We start from the raw sequence: 27,052 nt of genomic DNA, 5'->3' as shown, positions 1-27,052 counted from the left end.
ACATACTTAGAACAGTTATTTGCAGCAGTCATTTTTAAGCAGAAAAACATGAGTGCCAGAGCCACTGCAAAATTTTTTTATGGTACTCATTTAGAAGATAAGACATGTTTTCTCTAATTGCTTTAATGAAAAATATTTCAGCTCTCTCTTATAGATAAGCTTTCACATGAGAAGCTGCCAAATATTTTGCAGAAGTGCAGTGCCACAGATGTCAATAGTTCTATCAATATACAGTACATACAAGTAGGGACAGTGCCAGGGGGTGGCGGTTGGCTTCCCTAAAATTTTTTCTGCCACCCCTATATCTGTTGGGAGGTGTACATGAATCAACTCAATCTCGAAAGCAGGAACAAATTATAGTACTCACAATAAATTGATATCTAAACACTGAATATAATGCACTCTGTGGTGAAACTTCTGACGTGTCTATGCTACATTAAGACTTCTTTCTGGGCGAGTTGGTGCATACTTGACATGCAGCGCTTGTGTCCCGTCCTTCATACTTTGTGGTTGCATGTGTTTGCGCTGTAACAATTTTTATGCCAAGTGCCTGTGCTAGCTGAAGATGGTCCTGTGAAACAAAATATCTGACGAAAGACTGAAGAACCTGGCGGTTCTCGCAGTGGAAAAGGTCACAGCAAAATCTTTGGACCTGACTGACATTGTAGATATCTCTGACGCTAGGCTTCAGAATAGACGAATCCGCCTGCACTGGACGCGAGTGAACCTTGCAACTCAAAGTGTGTGTGCACATTTGTGTGATTAATGTGACGCAGAAATAAAGCAAGCCACTGTGCTTCTGGGTATTGTATTGTTGAATAAAAACTGATAAAAACAAAACCATCTCAGGTGATTTTTTATCCACTGAGTGATGTGGCTGAAAGCAAGTACTGTACGTCAGTCTGTGACGTTTCACAATGTTCAAGTCTTGTCAGAATTGATATATCATTGTGCCTACCACTTTGAAATTTTCCTGTCTCCCTACTGCCCTGGCACTAAGAAAATTATGGTGCCGCCCTGGATATGAGAAAAGTTCACAAGGAAGTCTATGCAGAGGAGAAACAGCATGTAAAGCCAGAAGAATATGAAGATGTATGTGCAAATAATAAAATGAGTGATAAAAAAGTAATAAAAAGGAACACTAACGCAAGTGCACATTTCTAGCATAAAGAAGCAATGAAAACCCCAAAATATTTATTTTATTGTTTATTTGGTCAATACTGTGGACCACCTGCATAATGCACATGTAAACAAGGTACAGTGAGAAACAGTGAATGCAGAAATAAGTACAGAAGTACAAAGAATACGCTGTGGTCAAGTTCCGTGTTTGTTCCTTACATTATGGTACATAATGATAATTAAAAAACATAATTCCATTTATAATGTAAACTATAAATACAAAGTACAGAAAGAATACTTACAAATTCAACACCAACTGTCCAGTTGGGAGAAACGACAGGAATTCGTCCAATCCAGCGGACCCAGCCATGTTCAGGTCCATGTTCAAACAACCACACCACACGATCTCCTAAAGTCAGAAGTGGTCCGGTATCCTCTTCACTGAAAGGCTTGCTTAGAGACATAACTGCAAATGGTGCTGTTTCTGCAAAAATTATTTTGTCTCATTGTAACTTCAGTCTCACATATGTGAATGTAATAATAAATATGAAACATAAAACGAAGATTTTGTTCGATCACTCTCAGCCATATTAGCAAGACAAATTGTGCAGAAACCATCAAAGATTTCTGCAAATGTAAGAGAATAGCCAAATGTGAAGATTTGCGATGATGGTCAGGACTATGTTTTGAAGCACAGAAAATTCGTTTTTGCTAGGTGTGGAGCTTTCATTTCTCTTTCCGCTTTTTTTTGGTGAGGGTGAATTTGGAGGGCATGTTAAAGCAATTGTTAAAGCAAATTTCTTAACCTTACGTGACTTCTTTTTTAATACATGTAAACGATAAAAGGCTGGCAAAGCGAATGGCAAGGCAAACAGCAAAGCTTCTAGAACACTTACACGACTTGTTTTATATATATATATGGTGTCCCAGCTATCATGCACCAAGTTTTTTTTAAAAATACGAAGCATTTTATGAGGATGAAACTAACTGCTTGTCGTCGGCAGCAACCTGAAGAAGTGTCTTATATATTTTGTATTCTTTCAACTTAATTAACTTGTAAAGATTCATTAACAAGCTCTTTAATTATTATATCTATGGCATTTATGTCAACATAAGGTGTTACAGCGACTTCAAAAACATCATTTTCAATTGTAAATTTTTTAGCACACAAAAAGGACACAGGATTGAAAGGAACAACTGAAAGTAGTATTGTGTGCGCGTCATTCCTTCCGGTACTGTGTCCTTTCTGTGCGCTAAAAAATTTACTATGGTTTACCAACATGCCCAAGCATATGCTCTTTCATTTTTAATTGTTTCTGATAAGCTACATCTTTTGAGCAGCCTTTTCACCCGCATCTGAAAGAAAGCCTGTGAATGTAAAAAATACCATGTTTGTGCTGGTTCTCAAGCATACGGAAAAAAGAGCCACACACAATGTAGAATGCATCGCAATCAATTGAAATTAATGTTTTCGAAGTTAGGTCACTGTATCACTTACTGTTGACATGTCTGCCATAAATATAGTAATGAAAAACTCAGTTACCAGAATCGTGGCACAGCAAAAGACGAGGAATGACAGAAGCAACAAAGACAGGCGCGCTGCCAGCATAGATTGTGCGCCTATCTATGTTGCTTCTGTCGTCATTTGTCTTCGACTGCGCCACAATTCTGGTGATCAATCATGCACCAGCTAGCCAAGCAACATGTTTTATTGAAAACATAAGTTAATTAATCACTACAAATTAATAATTTCTGAAGACCAAAAAATATGAGATGCTTCTTCAGGTTGCTGCTAACGTCATGCAATTGGTAACATCTGCATAGAAAGCTACTTGTTTTTTTAACTTGGTGCATGATGGCTGGGGCACCTGGAATATATATAAGCGATACTAATAGGCTGGCGAAATGAAGGGCAAGGCAAATGGGGAAGCTTCTAGAACACTCAGAAGACTTGTCTTATTTATTTATTTATTTATTTACCCTCAAGTTTTTCGGTATTACAGAAGAGAGTGGGTTATACTAGAAATAGGGAGGAAATATATTACCAGTTTATACACAATATTCGCTAATTATACAATGTTAGCTGAAAGTTTGATAAATACAGTAATAGAACCCATGGCATAAATAAGTAACATTAAAAAAACAACTAACATTAGTTCGTACAAATGCTTGATATTATACAGTGTTAGATAGTGCTTCTCAAAAATTTTCATTGTTATTAATGGAAACAATATCAGAGGGAAGTTCATTCCAATCTTTTGACATATGTGGCAAAAATGAGTAAAAAAAGCATTCCAGAAGGACTTCTTCCTGGGCAAGTTGGTGCTTAGATTTCCTGGGTATACTTGAATACATTTTGTGAAAAGGGACAGAAAAAAGAAGTGAATCACTTTCTTCTTTTTTGTGTCCCTTTTCCCGAAATGTATTTCATGCTATAATCAAGTATACCTAGGAAATGTAAAAAACATGTCGTGTTATATGCATAAATTTTAACTTTGTGCTGATGATCAGCATGGCGAGATAAGTAACATGGCCACGACATGAATTTCAGACAAAGAGTGGTGATACAGGTTATGAATAAATTAAAGGTGAGGAATCCTTCAACGTGTTGCCAGTGGCTGAAGACCCAGATTTAATTTAATTGAAGATACACTCGTAGTGCAGTTGTAGTTCCATAGGATAAAACAAGTTGTGTTGTTTTGTACTAGTTCAAGGAATTGTATTAAGTTTTCAGGGAAGGGGTCCCATATAGCTGCAGCATGTTCTAATTTTGGACATAATAGGGTTTTATAAAGCAGTAATTTTAAAGGAGATGGAGCACGAGAAAAGTTAAGGCATAAGTATCTAAGCAGATGATTGGCTTGGTTAATTATATATCCAACAGGATGATTCCACATTAATTTAGACATTGCATGCATGCTTAAGTACTTATATGAACCTTTTTATAGCAATATTATTCAGGTAGTACACAGGCAGCTTATCGTTAGATCGGGATGGATACTCTCACAAATTTACACTTGTCAATCATTCGGCACAATCGGCACCAATTGCCGACTTTATTAAGGTCGGCCTGAAGCAGGATGATGTCATGTTCATTAGTTATTTCTCTGGAGTTATTTCTCTGGACACAGTTGTCTGAAAATAAGTGTATGGCCTATATCGCTGAAGGTAAGTCATTAATATAGCTAAGAAATAATAGAGGTCCCAGGACGGAGCCTTGTGGCACACCGGACTGAACATTGCTGTGAGGTGAGTTATGACCATGAGCTCTTACGAACTGGGAATGGTTAACAAGAAATGACTCAATCTATTTTAGAATGTTATGATCAAAGTTGAATTTGCTTAGTTTATAAAGTAAAAGTTTATGGAAGGCTTTGTCAAAGGCTTTTGAAAAATCTAAAAAGATGCAATTGCCAAGAGAAGAACAGTCAAGTATTTCGTGTAATTTGTGAGTAAATGTTAATAATTGCTATTCACACGAGATGATTTTCAAAATCTGTGCTGTGATGGCGAAAAAAATTAGACTCAAGAAAATCTGCAAGGTTAATAAAAATAATATGTTCTAATAATTTGCAGCAGGTACTGGTTAGTGATATCGGACGATAATTTGTAGGCGGGGTTTTGCTGCCAGATTTGTGCAAAGGGATAATCTTTCCTGTTTTCCGTTGAGACAGAACAGTATATGTGCTGAGCAATTGGTGAAATATTTTAGTAGATATAATTTAAGTTTAAGAGCAGTTGTTTTTCAGAAATGTAACACTCATGTTATCAAAACCAGGTGATGAATGTATCTTCAACGAATCTATTAGTTGAATAGCACTAAGAACTTCAACAGTCACTGGAGGTATAGTCAAACTTTTTAGTCAATCAAGGCAGGCAGTTCAATATAAGCAGTGCACAAGAAATATTAAACAAAGGTATTATTCAGAAGAGTTGCACATGGATTTTTCGGAACAGGGTTAAGAGCGATAAAATTGTCGGAAAGTGGATGTATGACATGCCAGAACTTTTTTACGTTATTTATCAGCACAGATGGTAATGTAATTGATATAAATCTTTCTTTAGCGTATCTGAGTGCAGCTACATAGACATTAGATGCTAATGTGTACACTTTCCAACTATTTATATTGCTACACCCGTGTGGTATTTGATTGTTTGAATGAGGTGTGTGGCCGCCATCACTCGAGAAAAGAGGAGGAAGAATGAACTGGGCTGGCGCTGTGAATCTAACCAGTCAGTGCTGCAACCGCTGTCGTAAACATAACCTGTAAATAGTTGCTCGTCTAATGACTCGTCCTTCGCGTAACATTGTGGTGGAGGTGGAACGTTTCCCGTCCTCGCCACGGAGCTCCAAAGTGGCCGCACCGTATATATACACATATATAAGTGATAAATGGCTGGCCAAACAAACAGCAAGGCAAATGGGGGAGCTTCTAAAACAATTGCATTTGTTTTCAAGCAATAAAGGGCTGGTGAAGTGAACTACAAGACGAATGGCAAAGTTTTTGGCAGCTATTCAATTTATTCAAGGAATGATACGCTTGAAGGCATATTGTTGCAGTGAGCTAAGATACTTAGGTATAGTCTGTAGCTAATGTACATTGAGTAATTCCATAGATAACAGAGCTCGTAAGTAACCAGCACATCCGTAGCAATAGCATAGGTGGCTATATAAGCTGATTCGTTATATACATGTTATCTCCAGCGGCCCAAGCAGCAAGGTGGTAGGCAGCTGCCCTCCTCCTCTCCCATCTGCGCCAGCACCAGCACTACCGCCACAGCCCTCGCCTAGAGCTGCGAAAGCAGGAGAAAGTCGCAGAAACTAGAAGTGGTGAGCGTTCCCTCTCCTTTCTTAATTATTCGAATATAGGCAGCCCTCTCTCAATCTTTCTACACAGAAATGCTGCCAACTACCAATAAACCCAGCACAATAGCAGAACGAAGCTACTCACTATAAAATATAACATAACCTTCGCTGATTATAGGCCGACATCTTCCAATTTTGGGCAACAGTGCATAGGTTTGGTGGCCTGTGAACACGGTCCTAATAATACTAATACAAAAGCACATGTAAATATGCTTTCGAAAGTTTGAGAAGTAAGCAAAGTTAAAACTATGTCGCAAGCAAAAAAAAGAAAACACTTTTATTTTGACTAATTCTTTAATCAGATGGACACTGTGCCTGCACTACACAATCCCAAACAATTATAATTGTTTCTTGGCCAGTATACACAGCAACCTTCACAAACAACTATGTTATGGTTGCCTTTAGAGCAATCACTCCAGCATTATTACATAAATATTTTTCATTAATAAACCTGCTTTCGAAAGGTATTGCTATATAAACTCTCTAAAACACTCTCTCAGGAAACATTAAAAATTGCCTAAGAGATGCCTATTAATTCGGTACAATTAAGGACCTTGCTCTGGGGTTTTGTTTTATTACATTGGGGAAGAAAAAAAACAGGTGATCTGTAACAGTCATGATAAGGATTTTCTTTTTTTTTCTTTTTGCAAGGCATTCAAAAACAAATATATACCATATTTATTCGAATATAGGTGAACCTTTTTTTTTTCCAAGAATGTTAACTAAAATGTGCTATCGACTTATATTCATGACCAAAGAAACTGGACCTATACTCATGAACAAAGCTAGCAAAAGTACTGAGCAAAACTACATGTGTAAGCTAATAGAGTTGCTCCATCATATTCGCCACAAAGCCAGTCTCGAGATAATCCAGACTGTCTTAAATGCATATCCAATACATTCAACAGCACTGGGGGCGACGAGGATACCTGCAATGCATTCAACGAGGATACAGCTTCTGGCATTGACTAGCAAGATTTAGTAGCAAAGCTCACAGTAAATAAATGTGTGTCATGCTGAAAGTTTTTTGTTTTTATAAAAAAAGACATGGGTTGACCTATATTTGAATAATTTTTTATTTCTCAGCGAGTTCCATACATACAGGTTGACCTACATTCGTGTTCAACCTATGTTCAAGTAAATACAGTACCGTTCAGATTCTGCAAGTCAAGGTGCACTTTAGTTCAAAGAACAGTCTTGAAAGAGTTGCTTATGGAATCTGTTGCCATGTTCTACATGAATGTTCATCCGCTGCCAAGGTTTGTGAGCAGTGGCACTGACTAACACTCCCAGGGGGAGTCCTAGTAGTAGCATCACATGCGTAATGCGAAGACATGGGATCATTCCCCACCTGCTGCAAGTTGTTTTTTCACCCACTTTCCATTCCGCTAATTTATAATTTGTTTATTTCAATTAATCAGTACAAGTAATTTCCACTGTGTTGTCCTTGGTGTCCTTGTTTGTTGCCTTCTTATGATATGATTAAAAAATGATTGAGGACCTTAACAGAGAGAGTATAAGAGTGGGGTTGGAAGATTAATATGCAGAAGACAAAGATAATGATCAATAGCCGGGCAAGGGAACAAGCGTTCGGGATTGCCAGTCAGGCTCTAGAGTCTGTAAAGGAGTACATTTACCTAGGTCAATTACTCACAGGGGACCCCGATCATGAGAAGGAAATTTACAGAAGAATGCAATTAGGTTGGAGCGTATTCGGCAGACACTGTTAGATCCTGACTGGAAGCTTACCATTATCATTAAAAAGAAAGGTCTACAATGAATGCATTATACTGGTGCTGACATATGGGGAAGAAACTTGGAGACTGACAAAGAAGCTCGAAAATAAGTTAAGGACCGCACAAAGAGCGATGGAACAAAGAATGTTAGGCAAAACGTAAGAGACAGGAACAGAGCGGTGTGGATCAGAGAGCAAACAGGGATAGCCGATATTCTAATTGACATTAAGAGAAAGAAATGGAGCTGGGCAGGTCATATAATCCGTAGGTTCGATAACCGGTGGACGATTAGGGCTACAGAATGGGTGCCAAGGGAAGCGCAGTCGAAGACGGCAGAAGACTAGGTGGGGTGTCGAAATTAAGAAATTTGCCGGCGCTAGTTGGAATCGGGTGGCGCAGGACAGGGGTAATTGGAGATCGCCGGGAGAGGCCTTCGTCCTGCAATGGACATAAAATAGGCTGATGATGATGATGACAGTGTAACTATGACAAGGTGATGGAATTGTAGCAGCAGAACTGCCTAATTCACAAGTTCTTGACCATGTCTTTAAAAAAAGTTGAAGGATATTTCGAACCAAGGCCATAACAGGAATGCCTAGGTGATTTCGTTGTGCAACTGCTAGTTGTAAAGTAGAGCTACATCTTCTAGCAGGTGACTTTTTGATGAGGATTTGGGTCCAACCCAATTTGAACAAAAACTGAGTTAAAATGGGCAAAAAATGATGTAAAGTCAAGCTTTATTTTAAAAAACCTGTGGCCCTAGATGTATTAAAAAAACTTGTTTACAAGATATCTTCATGATGTGGTTCCATGATGGCTTCCCATTTTTATATGTACTAATGTAGAGCCAAGGGACATCTAACCGTGGTATTCTCAGCGATGTACTAACCGCGTACTAATTTTTTTCAACTGATAAACAAACCCCGACAAATATGAAAAATACCACATGACTGCACTCCCAACTGCATCATAAAGCAGCGCCCTCAAATAAGCTGATTGAAAGTCACTGCTTTGCCTGTCGCAAACCCAAAGAGACTGCGCGTCACCCAGACATAGTCGACTCTCAATACAATGAAGCCTGACAATCCGACAAAAAAACATCCGTTTTATCCGAAGTCCGTGATATCCAAAATGCCTCACTACTGAAACTTTCATCGCGGTGTCCAACAACTTTATTGCAGAGTGAGTGACAAACGTCCAAAGTAAAAAACAAGCAGAAAACATCGCAGTATTGCCCGAAATGCGAAGCATCATTTGCGACAGCAAATTTAGAAAGATAAGCACGACAGCAGCAACAAGTCAATTGACCTTGGTGCTGTCTCTCACTTCCACGTGCACTAAACGTTGAAAGCACAGCACATACGAAGCTACCAGCACTGGGCGCACTTTGTCCACATTGCAGATTACATTTAAGATACGGCGGCCATGCCGTACGCAGCAGCTATTAGAGTAGAACCCACTTGCCTCCCCCTCCCCCGTGCCTCGCACACAAAAGAAGACGACGCGTTTTTGCCCTGCACTTCCTCCCTCGTGCGCGCAATATTGAGCCACGATTGTCGGCTTATCCGCGCAAGTCAGGTGCCACCCCGTCTCGACACGGCAAAAGTATGTTTTATATGACCAACTTTGAATAAAAATTCTGATTTTGTCCGCTGTAGCCAATAGACCGTTGCAGCACAGCCTGTTAAAAGCGAACTTGGTTTCATAAATAAAAAAGGTAGAACAAACTAAAGCTGAAATATGGTCCGTTATATCAGAAAGTCTGTTGTACGTGGGTCCATTGTAACGAGCATAGACTGTAATGATATGGAAGGAGCACCAACAGCCGGTTTCGCGGCTTTGCAGCTATTCCTTGCTCTCATTTCTACGTCACATTTATTATCCGTCTCTCAAGGCCAACTGATCACTTTGATAACAAAAGCCCCTTGATAACGCAGCAGAAGCACAGCTCTGACCACAGACGAAACACGATAACCAATGGAATAAGCATACAATATTTAAAAGTCCCAGCTCTGCTCGCACCACATCAAAAGAGCCCGTGCAGCTATATTTCATGCCAGAAACTTGCTTTGGACCAAACCCAAACTAAAGAAACGGTTTTATTTTTCATTAGAGTGTATATGTGCTGCAAAAACAGGTTCGTGGCAAAAAATAAAAGCGAAATAAGCAGTACAGGAATCGACTCATGTGTAGAGAAAATGCAAAACCGATGCATTCAAGAAAGTAAATGTACCACTTCCAAATGTACTAAATTCGCAATCAGGATGTCAGCAAAGAGAGAGAGAGAGAGAGAGAGAGATCAGATTTCAGTGTGCCCTTATCATCTGTGCATTCGTAAGTGCCGTTGAACAACAGCTGCCGCCTAGAGGATGTGTTTGAACAGGTCCCATTTAGCAGCTACACAGTACTGAGTCTGCTTTGCACATCTTCGGTAGCTTTCTTCCTGACTGACGCTGGAATTCTGCAGCAGACATCCGTTATCCTTGCCTTGAGCTCATCTGATATCATCGTCTTGATCATGTAAACACAATCTTTCACATAACCCCAAAGAAAGAAATCGAGTGGAGAGAAGTCAGGTGAGCAAGCTGGCGAATTTACAGGCCCGTCCCTTCCAAACCATTGCGGATGGACAGCCGCATCCAGCCAGTTCCGTGTTCGGCTGCTGCTGTGTGCTGGCGCCCCATCCAACTGATATCACAGAAGTGGAAGATGTGACAGCAGGGCTTCCCTGAAAAACTCATGTAGCACTACCCTCGAGGATTTCATCCACGTAATGCTGTCCAGTCAGTGTGTGATAGAAGATGGGACCAGTTATAGCACCGGCATAAATCCCGCATCACACACTGAACAACCACTGGTACTGGCGCCAAGTGCACTTCACCCAGTGTGGATTGGAGTCACTCCAATAGTGTGCACTGTGCATATTTATCTCAGCATTCCTACAAAACTTGGCTTCATCTGTCCACATCATGTTGTTCAAAAAGTCCGGTGACTCATGGGCTTTTGTGAGGACCCAATTCGAGAAATCTAGACAATTCTGCAAGTCCCTCTCTTCCAAGCATTGGCACAGGTTAAGGTGGTACAGCCGAGCCATTTAGAATCCTCCAAACCAACGACTTGGACCCACACGCTAACATGAGGATTTGAGGCCATAATCAGTAGAACATCCGTGCCTAGGCTAGGACTCAAAGATGGATTCCTTCACCGCTATTTCATGAAGTTGCCAGTTTGTCTCAGGTTTTCATAATTTCTGATGATCATCGATGCATATGGCCTACCACCACACTTCCACAACTGATATACCTTTGCAGACTTCCTCTTCCGAGCTAGTTGGTACGGATCATTCCTATTTAAAACAGCACCGAAAAAAAAACACTGACAAGGGAGGACACAGGACCAGTCCTCCCTTGTCCGTGTTTTTTTGGCGCTATTTTAAATATGAATGATCCGTACCAACTAGGTCGCACCCAAACAGCGCTCGTCCTGTGCCCTCCCTTGTCTGTGTTTTTTTGGCACTGTTTTAAATATGAATGTTCCTCTTGTTGCCATTTGCAGTTACCAAGGCAAGGATCATGTTTGCCTTCTGCTCATTAGAGAAAGACATGGTAACTGGGACAAAACAAAACACACCTTTAAACCTTTGCACTGATGCTGTCAATTTGCTGTTATGGCAATAGGTTTTGTGGTGAAAAAAAAAAAACCTTCCATGCACTTTATTTATGCTAAGACAACAGCTATCACAGGCTAGTAGGTGCAAATTCATAATTACTTTGTTTAGCGCAAAACCACCGACACAAGAAAGACAACAGGACAAGGCACTACTCTTAACTGACATCATTTTATTGCGTCACTCCTTTAATCCATAATTACTTTGTTTTGCTTTGTTTTCCAACTAACACCAAACGCGATGTGTCGCTTCGGCCAGGGCTCGGCAGGTAAGTCACTAGCTCGATCTCAATGTTTTTCTTTATTTCGTTCTGGCTAACTCAGAGGGAGCCTGCTCGAGGGCGCTGCTTTTTGATGTCACATGGTATTCTTCATATTTCACGGGGTTTATCAGTCGGAAAAAAATAGTATGCAATTAGATACCGCTGAAAATACCGCAGTTAGATGTCCCTTAGCTGTGCCTACAAGTGCCTCACTGACACTATGAGAATCAGGACAGTAGTTCCCAAGTTACATACAATACTTAATTACAATTGCCTAATTAAATCTAAGTAATGCAATTTCTCTTTTTTTAAATCTTGGTGCATGATAGTTTGGACACCCTCTATAAGCCAATTTGTTATATATGTGCTGTCACACCCACCTGGAGGTGCACAATATCCTGCCTCACTCTTGCCCCCCTCACAACACATTTCTCCTCTCATTCCTTCCCAACCCCCTCACCACATCCTCTTATTCCTTTACACCACCCTCAGCACATTTCTCCCGGTACTCCTTTGGACCAATGATTTATTGAAGGGGGAATCATGGCGTCACGAAGAAGACGAACAGTTAAAATAATGACACTTTATTTGTAACTATACGCAGATAGAGAACTCCAGCAAATAAAATACACACCTCACGTTTGCAACCTCACGTTTCTATCAATGAGCTTATCCTGTGCATCCACCGCAGTGGCTGCAGCACAATGACTACTAGGACCAGAGCCAGGCCCCAACACTGTCCGCGTACTGTCCTCCCTGCTTATCTTTTCTGTCACAGTGTCAAGCAAAATGGATGCATATAAGAAAAATCTAAGGACTATTTTATTTCTGAACCAAACAGGTTACTGCAGAAGCTGCAGCTGCTCAGTGCCGTAAGAACTAGAAAGTAGCCACAAATATGTTTGCGAGTATATGGAATTGAAATGTGTATTACCCATGGAAGAAGAGTACATTTCTGGGAACATGGTCCAAAAGGAAATAAAATATTTAGAGGAAGAAAAATGTGACGCAGTGCCACCACCGACCACAACATCTAAACTATCAGATTCCACAAAACTCTCGCACAACAGTACCTGTATCTCAGTTAGTTGGCGTTCAGTGCCAAATGCACCCATTCTAGTACAAAAATAGGCGAAAGAACCAAAGAAATTAATTCAGTTATTTAAAGGAATCATGCACTGAAGCCATTTGTTGCAGTAACAATATTTACGTAGCATTTGTTCGTTTGCTGCGCAATTCCGCAGAGAGCAGGGCTGGCAATACGTGCATCTGCAAAGGTAGTACCGAAGTCTACACGTATACGCCGACTCTATATGCGTGTGCTGTTGTGTGCTGAGCCATGTTGGGACACAACATAGTTTCTGTGAAACAGAAGTCTGCGGGAGACCTCGAGAAAAAGCACTTCAGCATTAACAAGTAATGACGTTGCTTGAGTGCCAGGCTGATGCGTTTCACCATCTTACTCTCTGGTAAATTTGCTTTACATTATTGTTTTAATGCAAAAGCATGTTATGCCCCATTACATGAAAATCTGGTGTTGTAGTCGGCGGTGTGACCGAATGATGATACCAACAATGGCCAACGACTAAGAATAAAACCCCATAAAAAATACTCGAATTGAAATCAAATTTCTCATGGAGGTTCCTGTAAACAAAGTAAAGTAATGCCTTTGAAAAGTATATTAGGTAAATTTCGGTCAGGGTGAGGATCGAACCCATGCCTCCGGGGTGCAAGACGAGCATGCTTCCCTGACGCCATGGCGGCTCCACAGTCCTGGTTGAATAAGTGTGTGCCTAGTATGTGCATCGTTGGGCACATCACATTGCAGCAATCGGGCTGACTAAACGTGCGGCCTAGTGTGTGCGTTGTTGGGCACGTGACGGCAGAGCCAATGGTTAGGAGGTGGTACCACGTCATGAGTGTATAAAATGAGTGTATGAAATAAAAACCATTAATGTCCAATTTTATGCCGCTGAGCAGTCCTTCGAGTTAAGATTTCCTCGTGGGCAAGCGAGCACGTTGAGATGCTTGGTGCGTGATCATTTCACCTTACCGAGGTGCATTTAAAAAGCCGGCGAGAGCTTCCGTGGACAAGGAACCAGAAGAAAAAAAAACATTTCACCAAAGTGACTATAATGCTTTCGCATTCCCACATGTAAGCAGTCTTAAGTGTCTCTACCGAATTTTCCTTTTTCGGTTACAACCGAATTCTGTAAAACAATTTCACTACATTTTTCAAAAAAAGAAAAGCCTTTTTTTTTTTTTTAGGTTTAAACCAAAATTGCTGAACCAAATCCATAGGATATGCTCAGGGCACCCAAGAACCTCCCTTGACGGAGGCCACATGACCCCATGAAATACATGCGGCTGAAGAAACAGACAAAGAGACAATGTTTTATTCACTTATTCGTTCTCTTCACAGTATATTTCAAATACTAATTTACTGGCACTACTCCGAGACAAGCAAAGGTTAAAAGGTTATGAAAGGTGTGAAGTGAAATGTGTCTTGCATTAAAGCACATCTCCTCATAAATCTTTTGCAACAAATTTTGTAATGTACACCTTGTATGAATGGAGTTACTGACAATCAAATGCTGCTTCTGCCATGTCCTTGGAGCTTTTGCAGCTTTTTGTCGTTAGAACTGTGCTCGAAGATGTGCCTCCATGCACGTGGGAACCATCAGGAGGCCACTGTTTTAACACAGTGGTATTCTCTCCTAGACTGCACCAGACTGCACAACCTCACTCTCAGTAACAATTCTCTGTATTTGCTTCTGGAAGAGGCACTGCTTAGTCATGACATTAAAATATAGATCCAGCCAAGAGACATCATTTCAAAAGTAGAATGTACTTGCAAAGTAATAGGGACAACAGGTTGTTAAAAGAAGGAGCCGGTGGTCTTTTGAAAGATGCTGTGAGCTTCCCACTATATATACAGAAATAATGTTAACCTCAGATGCTCATGACGGTTTTTTTCCAGTGACTAATCAGGTTAACTTACCATGTTCAAAAGTGCTGCAGGGTCTCTTTGACTGCACACTTAAAAAGCAACTTCAGTGACTTTCATTATATCAAAGAAGTGGTTGTCTGTGCACTTCTTGTCATGTGTAAAACAATTCAATCTGTATAAGAGGACATAAATCTTATTCTTCACTAAGCAAGAACACATCATAATCAAAACAGGAACTAGCAGCCCAAGAAAAGCTGCTTATAACATCAGTGGTGACATTACAGTAGGCACACGCTAGGTACAGGAGTGCTTGCATGCACCAACATCACGGCACAATGTATAAACTAAAATTATTTTTTAATGTTCTTGTGCCACATAACTCTTGTCCCCATAAAAATACATTTGAAAAATTGCTTTATGAAAGTAACATTGAAACATTTACAGAAGCGAGTAATTTGAACACAGTCACTCATGGCAATAAGTCCCGTTCCCTTAATGTCAGCACTAGTGTTGCCGCTCCTGAACAATGTCACGAGTGGCAAGCACAATAGCCAGTAGAAGTCATCTGTTTGAGGGCATAAAAGTGCAAGTTAGCAAGCCCATCTTTAAAATTAATTTGCAAAAAAAAACTAAGAAGCACCCAGGAAAATGCACGTACTACAAAGTTCAATCATATCCGTACACCTAAAATAGTCCCTGGAGTTTCCCTTTAAAGCCTGTTATAGTCACTCTGGACAGGGATCCCTCATTATAAGCAATGACTCCATGCCAGTTTTCAATAAATTCTTACAATTCCTATCCCAAGAAACAATATATTGACATGTAAGACTGTGACTGCTAGCCTGAGAAGCCTCTTTATTGCTAAAACATGCATCCTCAAGCAAATGTCAGGCTAATTTACACCCTGTACATCTTGAGTACTGATGCACCACATAGGTTTATGTCAGATTTCTGGTGAATCTTCACATCACCCAGTAGTAAAACTCACATCATATATAGCAAATTTTCTGCCCAAGACTTACTGGTATGGCATGTTTTATGAGCCACACATTCTTTGTGACGTGGTATTAAGGTTATAAACAGGGATAAGGTGCCTCAGAAAGGCTGGCCAATGTTTCGATAGGAGGACCTATCTTCGTCAAACCTTATCCCTTTTTATAACCTTTATATCATGTGCACTACTCCATCTCTCAGCCCTCTTTTTTTGACATTCTTCGTGCTCTCAGCCCTTTTTTTTTGACATTCTTCGTGAAGTAAAACGTTGAGACAGCATCAACAAGGTGCAATATTTTCAAGTCTTTCGAACTTGCAAAGCATTCAGAGCTTCGGCCGGGTGATACTTCAAATGATGTCATTTCTGCAGCCAGAACTACTATTAAGAGCACGACTCTTTGTACTTACGTTGTGCAGCCGTACAGCTATTTGAATTGGCGCTTCAAATGTACATTAGATACGCACACTTGATGCAGGTTTCTTATTATTTTTTTTTACTCGCACATCTTATGCAAGATGTCTTCGGTAGATTTTATATAAGTGTAAAACGAAACGCATATATTGTTGTGCTCGCATGCTGGCATGAGCCCAATCGTCTACGCACGCTTCAAGTAGACGTACGTACGTTGCAGCATGCATTTTCGACAAAGCAGTGCTGGAACGTACTGTAGGCCAAAGCCCTTCCACAGCGTTCTCTCCCCACCAGGGATCGACCAAAGGCGCATCGATGGAGGAGCTTTAGGCAAGTTATTGATTTTACGTGCTCCCTGTGCACATGCACATATCCATGAAAACACATGAGCAGTCGGAACCGGAAGTGAGGCCGGAAGTTCAAACAAAATAAACGGCAAGATTATCTGGCAAGGTTTGCTCATGGTTTTGTGGCAGAAAAAGCATGAAAAAAGCACGAAGAAACGTAGCACCTTTATAGCGGCGACGAGACACTGTTCTAAACGAACCTCTTCGCAAGAAGCTGGCACTGTCGAGACCACTCATCTTCGCTAGACTGAGCATTAAACAAAGGCAGAGACGTGTGCCACGTAGTACGCTTTACAGCGGCCAAAATTTGCAGGAACAAGCAACTTACCGTCAACGCGTCGACATTTTCACTACCAAGAAGTAGCTCCGCAACGACCGTAGCTAGCAAGCACTGTATGCGTTGCAGTGCCTTTCGCGTCCTGCGTTCCTTCAGTTAGTTTTGTTAGCAGCGCGCGAGTCCAGCGGAAGGTGGAGTCGGGTCGTTCGCCTCGTCGCACACCGTTTCTCTCGTTTCAGCAGTTACTCAGCCTGTTGTCTCTATGCTGTCGTTGAGCTGGCAATCGTACTGCCAGCAGCAATGGTTCAGCTGCCGTTCGGGGTGCTCTCCCTGAGAGTACGAAGTATTTTTACCCATGTGACGTCAAGCGCTTATGCTTTTGTTTCGGAAGTAACGGTTGCTTGCAGTGAGGTCGGGACGTCTCTAGTCTCCATTCTTCGAGAGCTTTCGGATCGGCTGTTCGGTCGTTTGGTAGTTTCCGTCGTCCCGTCTACTAGCCGACTCTTGCCTACGTGCTACGTGGTGGACGCGACTGTGAAACTGACGGATATATTAATCAAATTATTAGGTTGTTGCATGCATTGCTAGCTGTGAATTTTCCCACTGTCCGACAACTATTTCGGTGCAGGTGCATTAGACTTCGTAATTAAATAATGTTTTCAAGCATTACAAAGAAATACCCGAAACCAGCAGAATAAAGACCTAACCGTGGCCATGCAGCGCTCGCGCTCCCCTGCACGATCGCGCGCAACCAGCAGAATGGAATGGACGCGCGTTAAGCTTGATGAGAAGGGCCAGGGTCGGTATGACTTAAAGCTGATCTGCAAGAAGACGTTCTGATTCGGCGACCTTAACACTTGTAGTAAGTACTACGTACTGCTGCTTGTAGCGGACAGCAAGCGTTCGTGTTCGCATGTGTTCGGTAGTTTCGGTTCTGTGAACATTCATGGTTCTCGCTTACGTTTCGGTGTGGCATGCAGCGTGGAGCGATGGGTAGGATGTCGCTGTTTTATGTTATTCCTGTTGCAGTGGTGAATAACGATGGCAGGGAATGTAGGGGCACCGTGCACTGGTTTCTGTTTTATGTTATTCCTGTTGCAGTGGTGAATAACGATGGCAGGGAATGTAGGGACACCGTGCACTGGTTTCTGTCCCGTTTAACTACATAGTAAAGCTTTCACTTTGAAATAATCAAGAGTGGCGTCCGTGGCGCCATGTGGCGCTGCTTTTTATTACCGGATTTACAACAGCTGTAGCGTACTGTAGATTATTCTGGTAGAGGGTAATGTGGACGCACTAATGAAATGGTCCGTGAAAGATGGCATGGAAGCTAGCAGACCACTTTCGCGACAGGGGCGACTGTTCTCTGCGCACCGTCCGCGTGATATCAAGCGCTTCAAAACCGAGATGCTCAGCAAAACTGAACTATTCAAAAAAGACGGTGCGCGGAACTTGGCTGCAGCTGGACTTTCTTTTTTTTTATGACTGCATGGACATACATCGAGTACACGCTGTACATACATGATCTTCACGTCGTTTACCATCATATGGCGGCCGAGCGTGATATCGAAAGCACGCGGGAAAGTATTTGTTCAGATTTTTTGTTGCAACAACGGATATGAAGTCTGAATAGCCGTGCAACGTGGCGGCGTGAACTCCTCGTGCTCGACATTGTAGCTCATCTCAAATGTCGCTTTTGAAATTAAGTTGGAAGCCGATTTTATAAAACATGTTTCACTCTTAACCCTGGCTTTCCGAGATTTGGGAGGCGAAAAGCTCCTGTCGGTATGTGGCATGTATGTATACATACAAATGTTGGACGTGAACTATGTACCAACAGAAGTGCGCCTTTTGTTTCACCTAGAGTCGATCGAGCGCCAACGAGGATGATACAAGGAGGCGAGGAAGCAGGCGCCAACGCTGCTGCCGAGTCTGGACGCGTGCCTTCGCGCCTTTTAGCTCTGATGGCCAACTTTAGGACGGAGATAGGCGTCCAGCTTAGCAAAGATGTTGAAGAAGGAAGTCATCCAAGAAGCACAGAGGTATTAGCTGGGCTGGTGCATATTGCTTTCATACAAGTCAAATTCGAATGTAGTCACACATGCATACCGCATTTTATGATTGTATTGGCATACATGTAGTAGTGACATGCAGACGCAGCATTGGGGGAGAGGAGGATTCTTTTTTTTGCTGCGTATTATTGCGTGCTACATGTTTACTATTTATTAAAGCCAGTAAGTCAAAAAACATATCAGAATCCTGTATGAACCACATAGAGAAAACCTTTCAGAAACAAAAGAACTGCATGATTTTAGGCCCCTGGGCATCCTTGGTAGCTTTAGATCAGCCATTGCACACCCCTCTTTTCCAGTTATGTGTAAAATGTGCAAAATCTTAATATGTCTTGCCAAGCATTCCTTGTTAAAAAATATATATAGTTTACTAAATTGCCATTCATTTCCCATTACATTTTATCTTGTAACCATGTTAACATTGGCTTTATTACATGCAAGTTTCTATGTTGTATACATATTTAGTGATAGAGTATATTACCCAGGTGGATAGTTTGATGGGGTTTAAATTAATGTCTCGGGTCAACACCTGGGCTATGAGAAATGACTGAGTGGAGGGCTTTAGATTAATTCCTATGGGCTACCGCAACCAGGAAACAAGCCTGCAATTCACTGAGTGTTGCATAAATGGGAGCACCAGCTATGCATGACTATTCCAACGAAACTGCCAGCTGATTTCCTCTCAAATTTCGCACTTATATATGGAGCATTTTTATGTAGAACGGACATAGCATTAGTGGAACAAAAAATTTTAAAAGAATTAAAACTCTTAGGCTTTCATGCAACATGTGAGCGATTGTAATGTAATAGCATTATCAAGATTGGTGTGTCCACACCTTCGACTATCCTGCTTCCGAAGTTGGCCCTTGTTACAAATTGCATTAAAGCCTGGGCTGCAAGTACGCATCATGCATTGGTATCAGGATCAGCCTAACCATGCTTTTGATTGCACTGCCTTCAGGATCAGCTCACTTTATTTTGCATTGACGCCAACAAACTGGCAGTGTGTTGATACTGGCATCGACATTTTTACCATGATGAATTTTCCATGTGCCATTTTCCAGACATTGAGGAATTCAGTGCCAGTGGAAAATAGATAATTCATTCTGCCAGTATCCGGAGTGCAGGTCGATGGAGGAAAAGTGCATGGCTTTGTGGAGGCAGTCCAAGGCATCGTCAATTAAGGGCAGTGGGTATATGTCCTTGTGCGTTATGTTGTCCAGGTGTCGGTAGTCAACACAAAAGTGCTAGCTGCTGTCTTTTTTTTTTTTTACTAGCACCACAGGGTACGCCCACGGGCTGGAAGAAAGTTCGATCACGCCTTTTTGTGAGCATTTTGTCAACTTCGCCTTGAATCACACCGCATTCTGCAGGGGAGACATGATAGGGACGGTAGCGGACAGAGCTCGCGTTCCCTGCGTCGATTCAATGCTGGACAACAGACGTTTGGCTCATAGAACAAGTGTTGAAATTGAGAATGTCGTGGGATGACTCCAGGAAGCAGCTAAGGTTGGTAGCTTGAGAACAAGAAAGGTCATCAGGGATCATTCTGACCAAGGCATTGCACAACAAACTGGTTGTGGTGCAAATGAAGGATCACCTGGAGAGTCTGGTGGAATGCAACGCGCAAAATTCACGGTTTTCGACAGCAGTGATGATGGCGAGTGGCATGCTTGCTGGAATTAGTTGAGGAGAGGTGCTGGAGTTTCAAATGGGAATGGCGATGTGATTGCCAATTTTACCCCTGTCAAATGGGCAAACTTAAGTTCACTTTGAGCAAGTGAACTTAGCTGCTAATGCCATTCTCAGGCTGCCACACGGGAATGCTTAGTGACACTTACCGCAGAGTGCACTCGTCGATGAGTGTTTTCAGCTAACATACTTCACAGCAGCTAAGTCTGTAGCCGCGTTAGCAATGAGTAAAAAATAAGCAAAATAATATTAAAAGCAGAGTCAGGAGTAACTTTTAATAGCATCTTCTTTTTAACTGCTAAAGTTACAAGGTAGTAAAATGTGCCACACTGCAAAAAGAAAACAAAAACAGCTAAAGAACTACTCTCACTCTTGGGCTGTTTATGGCCACACCAGGTAATGGTGACTCAGTTGTTTGACGGAATGTGTTGTTTGGACTGGTACTGGTCAAGTCACTGTCGCTGCCATTGCTTGTTTGTAAATGCTGTCTCAAAAAGTAAGAAACTGTTCTTGCACATACATTTTTAAGTTAACAAATATATGCTTTGCCTTCTGAATCTTGCTCGCTAGTCCCACGATTTTGAAAGAACACTTTTGTTTATCGTGTAGCAGCACGCCGTCAAAATGACACTCAGCATGCTGAAGTGCACTTGCTCAAAGTGCATTTTAGTTTGCGCGTGTGACAGGGCTATTGCAGTCACGAGGGTGTTAGGCACGGCCATGTTTTTGGTGAGCAGAACATCTGTTAACAGGGAGAGACATAATTGTCATCAGCCACAGGTGTGCTGGAGATCATGGAGCTTGGAGGGGCATGCACACATAGTTGAGAAAGCCAAGACGGGTTGAAGGCATTGTTGTAGCATCAACTATGTGAGGTGATTTGAGGTGCAGGAGGCCAGTGACACAGTCAGTTAGGGCTGAATAAGTTGTTAGAAAGTCCATGCGAAGTGTAATATCAGAAGGGCATTGCTCAAGAACGACAAAGAAAACAGTAGTAAGGTGACTGGCGATGGTGACGCGGGCAGTGCGCATTCCAACAACGGTGGGGGTTCCGCCATCGGCCACTCTTACAGTGCGGAATAGAGCAGGTGTGACCACCTTCTTTAGGCGGCAGTGAAGACTGGAGTTCATGACAGAAATATGAGCCCTGGTTTCGACAGAATTGAGGTCTGTTGCACAGAAGCAGATTCCAGCTGGTCTGCCACGGTGGTTGCACCGCAGCGCCGACTGCTGTGGAGCTCGGTCGTCTGGCGAGAATACCCCACACCTCTACCAATGTGTGACGGTACGTCGTACAGATGAAAAAAGAAGCAACTATACGTACCCCCATTGCCTCGCAACATGCACCCCCAACACCACACGGGGAGGCGTAAAGCCAGGGCAAAACACATGAACAAAAGTTACTCTAACAACAAGGAGGCGGTCTTCACCGACGCAGCCCGCTATCGAGACGGGAAGAGTTTCGTGGCAGCAGTTACTAGCCACCGAGGCAACCACCTCACGAGCGTCACCGTGAACACGGCACATGCCGAAGCGGCAGAGGAAGCGGCCATAGCACTGGCCCTCACACAAACCAAAGCTACATACGTGATCTGCGACTCGCAAACGGCAATTCGAAATTTTGCAAATGGGCGCATCTCGCAAGAGGCGTATCAGATACTCCAGTGACATCCCATACACCAGGGAGAGGCCGACGTTGATAACCGAAGGCATTTGCTATGGATCCCGACACACACTGGAATGAGCACCCCCAACGAAGCGGCTCACGGCATTGCTCGAGGCCTGACTCACCAAGTAGCATCGGAGGAAGAGCCCCCGCGGGGAACTGCAAACGTCTGGCCATGGGAGGATCGTATGACCAGTTTTCACGACATCACGGCACACTACCAATTACAAAGACACACATACCCATTCCCTCACGCTAGGTTAGACAGGACGCAAGCAGTACACTTCAGACAATTACAAACAGACTCTTACAGAAACCCCAGACTCATGCACGCCATGTATCCAGACATGTACACTACAAACAGATGCACATTGTGTGGCGAGGTTGCCACACTTAATCAGATGTTATGGGAGTGTCGGGACCTAACAAGTCGGGCAGTGCCGACTCATCCGTCTCTTCCACCGCCAGCCTCCAGTCACGCTGGATGACCGCACTGCTCAGCTCTGACCTGACAGCACAACTGGGCCGTCCAGCGAGCCGAAAAAGCCGCTTCAAGACAAGGTCTCGGAACCGCGTCCGCGCCGGGTGCCCAGACCCACTAAAAAGACGCCGGACTCAAATCTTGTTGATTTGAAATAAAAGGTTACGCTCTCTCTCTCTCTCATAAACAGGCTACTTACAGAGATGGCCAAGATGGCTGAACATGCGCAACATCCCGATGATCGTCGTCTTCGTTAGTTCAAGGATTTGGCTCATAACAATATTATGCAGTGATAGGTTGACATGTTCCAGGACATAATACGAAAGTTTATGAATAACAAGTCATGCTCATACACCTTCCATGTTTAGACGGTAGTAATTGATCCTGAATGACAACGGCATAAAAGGTTTGCACCAATGTTCAATGTGCACATACCTTGCCAGTCAGTAAATTTGAAAAATGTGCAGCTTCTAGCTAGCACTTTGTTTGTACATTGTTCATATTCCTGATAATGGTTGATTATGAGGACTATGAGTCTGAAAGTATTGGTCTTTTAAAGGAAAGCTGAAGAGGGTTAATACTTGGAAGATTTACAGTGGTTTGGAAGGCTGCGATGGTATAATTCAACTCCTGAAGTTATTTTCGATTTTGCACATAGGGACGCTGCAATCACCATTAAAGCTTTTGGGGAAGCTCTGCATGCCGAGCATAGCAGTGAAAGACTGGGCGCGAGGATGATGCCAACACAGGGACCACGTGGGTGCTCTATCAAATTATGCATCTTACCGATACCGAGGATGGACGTCACGGTTATCTTTGCCAGCAAAAGCTGTTAACTGACCTATGCCATCTCCCACAGACACTGCTGCTCGTTTTTGCTAAATGAAAGGGACTCGTGGTTACTTGTGGGCCTGTTAAACTGATTTTCATATTCAGGGGGTGAAAAAAAAAAACAATATATTCATTGAAACCTCAGATATTTTAAAAAGGCTTCAGCTTCCCTTTAAAGTGAATCTCAAATGCCTTTATTTGCTAGCCATGAGGGACTGGGTGTCTTCGTGAATTTTGCAATAGTTGTATCATAAGCACATGTTTATTACAGCGAAGCTGTATATGGCTAGGGCATTTTTGTCATCTGTGAACAACCCGCGAACTGGCTTGTTGGCGCCCCTCGCGCAACTGTGCGAACCCACTCCTGCCACTGCTCACACATTCTTCCTCTTTGTCTCCTTCCACAGCTGACTCCGTTGCCACTCATTGCTTAAGGGGGTGTGAGCCATTCATTGGCGAGAAGAAACTATTGTCATCATCATCATCAACTATCATCATAAGCAATGGCTCTAGCATCGTCTTCTTCCACAGCTAGCTCCATTGCCACTCATAATTCCAGCGTAGAATTTTATTTCTCTTCTATTGTAATGGGAAGGCCACATTAAAAATGTATTTACGGTGGTATGAACAATTGGTTAAGGGGGTATGAGCCATTCATTGGCTTAACGTGACAGACGCATTTAATAACAGTATGCTATCATTATGATGACCACCGATCAGGACAATAAATATGTTCGTATCTTTGTTCAAAATTCTATGTCACCTCTGTATCGTGTGCTAAACAGCTTCGCCGGCCATCAACCTTTAGAGGGTGGAATGGCTCATGAGGTTTTATTAGAGACGAAGCAGGGGAGCAAAATAGATTACTACTCCTGTCTGTGTTCTGTTTTTTTACAGTAAATATCTCTTTTAGTAATCAACAACTAGGCCAAAAACAGTTCTTCGGGGTATCTTGTATTCTAAGGTACACAATAAAAAGTTTTATCGGAAATACTGATACATGTCTTGCCAAATGTATCATGATGCAGATGCAACATACATAAAGAGTATCTTGAGATAGTATCTAAAATACATATGTTTTTGATACAGCCCAGCCTTGCCACTGAGCCAACATGGTGGCTGTCTGTCTAGCTAGATTGATTGCTATTGCATCTTGTTCTACTATCTACTTATGTTGCCTAATGTAATGTAATAAATTGAAACCTAATGTGGGCGTTTTTTTCAGGAATCCTTTAAAAGCATGCAAGCCATCATTGAAATTTTGCTGGACCAAAACGAGCAACTTGTTTGCTGTCTTGCCGAGCTTGAAAATGAAGCGGAAAAAAGAACTCTGCAGATGCAGAGACGCCTCCACTCAACTGCAGACGTAACACGGGTAATGTAATAGTCATAATTTATTGTTTATATAGGGTGCTTTCTTTATCGTTTATAGAATTTAGAAAAATTACCTGTGGCCACGTAGCACAATTCTATTTCTTGAGGTAGATTACTCTCAGAGGTGGACATTATTTGCACAAGAAACGAAAATTAATATTTGTACAATTAACAATGTTTTGCTAAATAACTTTTGAACTAATACTTTATGACATATATTGCAATTTATGAATTGGAGCAGGTGACTTCAAAAGTCATGTACACTGCGAATGTATTCTGAGGGTGACACTAGTTTCGAGATACACGTTCCCAATGTACACGACAAAATTAATTGCTGTTCCAGTAATTCTTGAGGTTCGATGTTATTTTTCTACAGAAGTAAGTTAAATAGCAGTGTATTTCTACCGCAAGTTTGACAGTGTTTATCTCGAAACTGGTGCTAGTTCCAAATTCCTTCCCAGGCCACGGTGGCCGCATTACGATGGGGGCGAAATGCAAAAACACCCGTGTACTTAGATTTAGGTGCACGTTAAAGAACCCCAGGTGGTCGAAATTTCCAAAACCACTTTCTGATCGTGCCTCATAATCAGAAAGTGGTTTTGGCACGTTAAACCCCATAATCTAATCTAATCTAATCTAATTCATTCCAAGTGGATGTGCCTTGTGAAATCACTGGCTTCTATTTGTATATTGCTATACATATATAGGCTAAAGTAATTTGTTAAAAAGTTTATTAGTGCATTTTTAATTGGTAAATTATGCATTTTGGTTGCTAGTCAAACTAATGTCTGCCTCTTCAAGTAATCCAGCTCAATGAGTTGTTTTTGCGATTTTTAAAAATTCTGTTAACCTGAGAAAAAAAAAAAAGGGGGAACTCTTGGTATCTGTTGAGCAATTCACACTGATGGCATACTGATAGCATGCTACTTCTAGTGGCTGTTGCTATCAGTAGTTGCAAGTGTGACCATCTAGAGGTGACTCAGTCTATTAAATTATTTAAGTACTAGTATAATGATTTATGCTGCAATTTGCACACAGCAGGTAATTTGTGTGAATTTTGGGTACAGTAGTCATGGCTGGTCTTTGTGAATAATGGCTCTTATAAATCTAAACTCATTACTGCCAACAAAGCTAGCAATGAAATTCATGGAAGAAAAATTCATTGGTAATCTTTATGTGTACTCATGCTGCACGTAGCACACATAACCAAGTTACTCTCATTTTAGTGACCATGTACAAGCCCTTAACAAATTAGATGAATATTTTTCTTACTTCCTACAAGTAGTGCTTATGCTTTCTGAACATTGCTTGTGAATAATTAATAAGCCTGCATATGAAGTATGCCACACACTGTGGTAGTGCAAGTCTGTCAGACTGTACCATCATTGCCACCATACAGCCCATGCACGCATGCTAAATATGATCAAGTAGCTGCTCTTAGTGCATGTTTTAACCTTGCCCTTGTGGCTTCAGAATGTCTCTCCATCATAACTCCAGGTTGATCACAACACAGCATCAACCAATTTTTTTTTTATTATTATCTACTTTATGTAGCATCAGTATGCAACAGGTCTCCACTGTGGCTTTTAGTATATTTGCAGTGTCCCTTGAAAAATTTTACAATTAACAGCTATTGCTGTGAATATCAGTTATTTCTGTTTTTATTTCATTTCAGCTTAAAGTATTCTGTAAACTGGCATTTATCTAATGTACTTTTCGAGAGTGCAAGGAGGATTAGTTGGTCTATTTTCATCTTTGATGAGAAAAGAAGTGCAACAAAAGAACAGCAGATGATGAATAGCACTCAGGACAGGTGCTTCAGTCAAACTAGTTTCTTATTGGAGTTGTGAGATAAACAAGAACATGAGCAAGCGCAGCACTGCGAGACTGAACTATGTTACATCAGCATTAAAATGTGAGAACAGACAAGAAAATTGGAAGGCAAAAACTTATAAATCCAAAAAAGAACTCTTGGTCATGCGACATGACCGATTCTTGACTTGCCACACATCCTGCCTCATTGTTGTTTTTCCCCCGATGAAGACAAGTCCACTTGTCGAACTCATTGGCTCCAGAAACATCCTTTGATTACTGCTGATCACTTCGTCTCCATCTTCCTATGATCTTCTGTCTTGTTTGGTTCCGTAAGCTCACATGTCAGCTGATGCCTGTGCTTGAAGACAATGTCATTTTCTTTCTAGATTGGATGACAATGGCATGCCATGGGCAAAGTCTGATGGACCCTTTTAACAAAGTTTGGTTTCCTCTAAGGCATCTAAGGCATGTTGACGCATTGCCATCTCTTA

General features: G+C 41.8%; 2 protein-coding genes across 17 annotated transcripts in view; one reads left to right on the top strand and one right to left on the bottom strand.

Moving 5' to 3' along the window:
- Positions 1-17,746, bottom strand: part of LOC142564066 (ranBP-type and C3HC4-type zinc finger-containing protein 1-like) — a 97,902-nt gene extending 80,156 nt beyond the window's left edge. For 4 of the 8 annotated variants that reach the window (XM_075674894.1, XM_075674939.1, XM_075674931.1 and 1 more), the window contains exons 1-2: positions 16,682-16,806; positions 1,422-1,603 (exon numbers count right to left, since the gene is read on the bottom strand). In XM_075674894.1, coding sequence (XP_075531009.1) covers positions 1,422-1,583 — 162 coding nt within the window. In that variant the 5' untranslated portion in view covers positions 1,584-1,603; positions 16,682-16,806. Of the gene's footprint in view, positions 1-1,421; positions 1,604-5,811; positions 5,914-14,652; positions 14,774-16,681; positions 16,820-17,507; positions 17,548-17,591 lie in introns of those variants that run through there. The other 4 variants (XM_075674901.1, XM_075674907.1, XM_075674916.1 and 1 more) reach the window with 4 other exon arrangements.
- LOC142564100 (uncharacterized) overlaps positions 16,168-27,052 on the top strand; it is a 136,673-nt gene continuing 125,788 nt past the window's right edge. The window contains exons 1-3 of one of the 9 annotated variants that reach the window (XM_075674972.1): positions 16,169-16,336; positions 18,495-18,672; positions 24,598-24,747. In XM_075674972.1, the coding sequence (XP_075531087.1) occupies positions 18,517-18,672; positions 24,598-24,747 (306 nt within the window). In that variant the 5' untranslated portion in view covers positions 16,169-16,336; positions 18,495-18,516. Of the gene's footprint in view, positions 16,337-17,353; positions 17,493-17,525; positions 17,624-18,160; positions 18,427-18,494; positions 18,673-24,597; positions 24,748-27,052 lie in introns of those variants that run through there. The other 8 variants (XM_075674977.1, XM_075675010.1, XM_075674990.1 and 5 more) reach the window with 8 other exon arrangements.

This window comes from Dermacentor variabilis, chromosome 1, assembly GCF_050947875.1.
Source record: "Dermacentor variabilis isolate Ectoservices chromosome 1, ASM5094787v1, whole genome shotgun sequence".
NCBI classification, from domain to species: Eukaryota; Metazoa; Arthropoda; class Arachnida; order Ixodida; family Ixodidae; genus Dermacentor; species Dermacentor variabilis.
The sequence above is the reverse complement of the archived record's forward strand: the minus strand, read 5'-3'. Positions and strand labels throughout refer to the sequence as shown.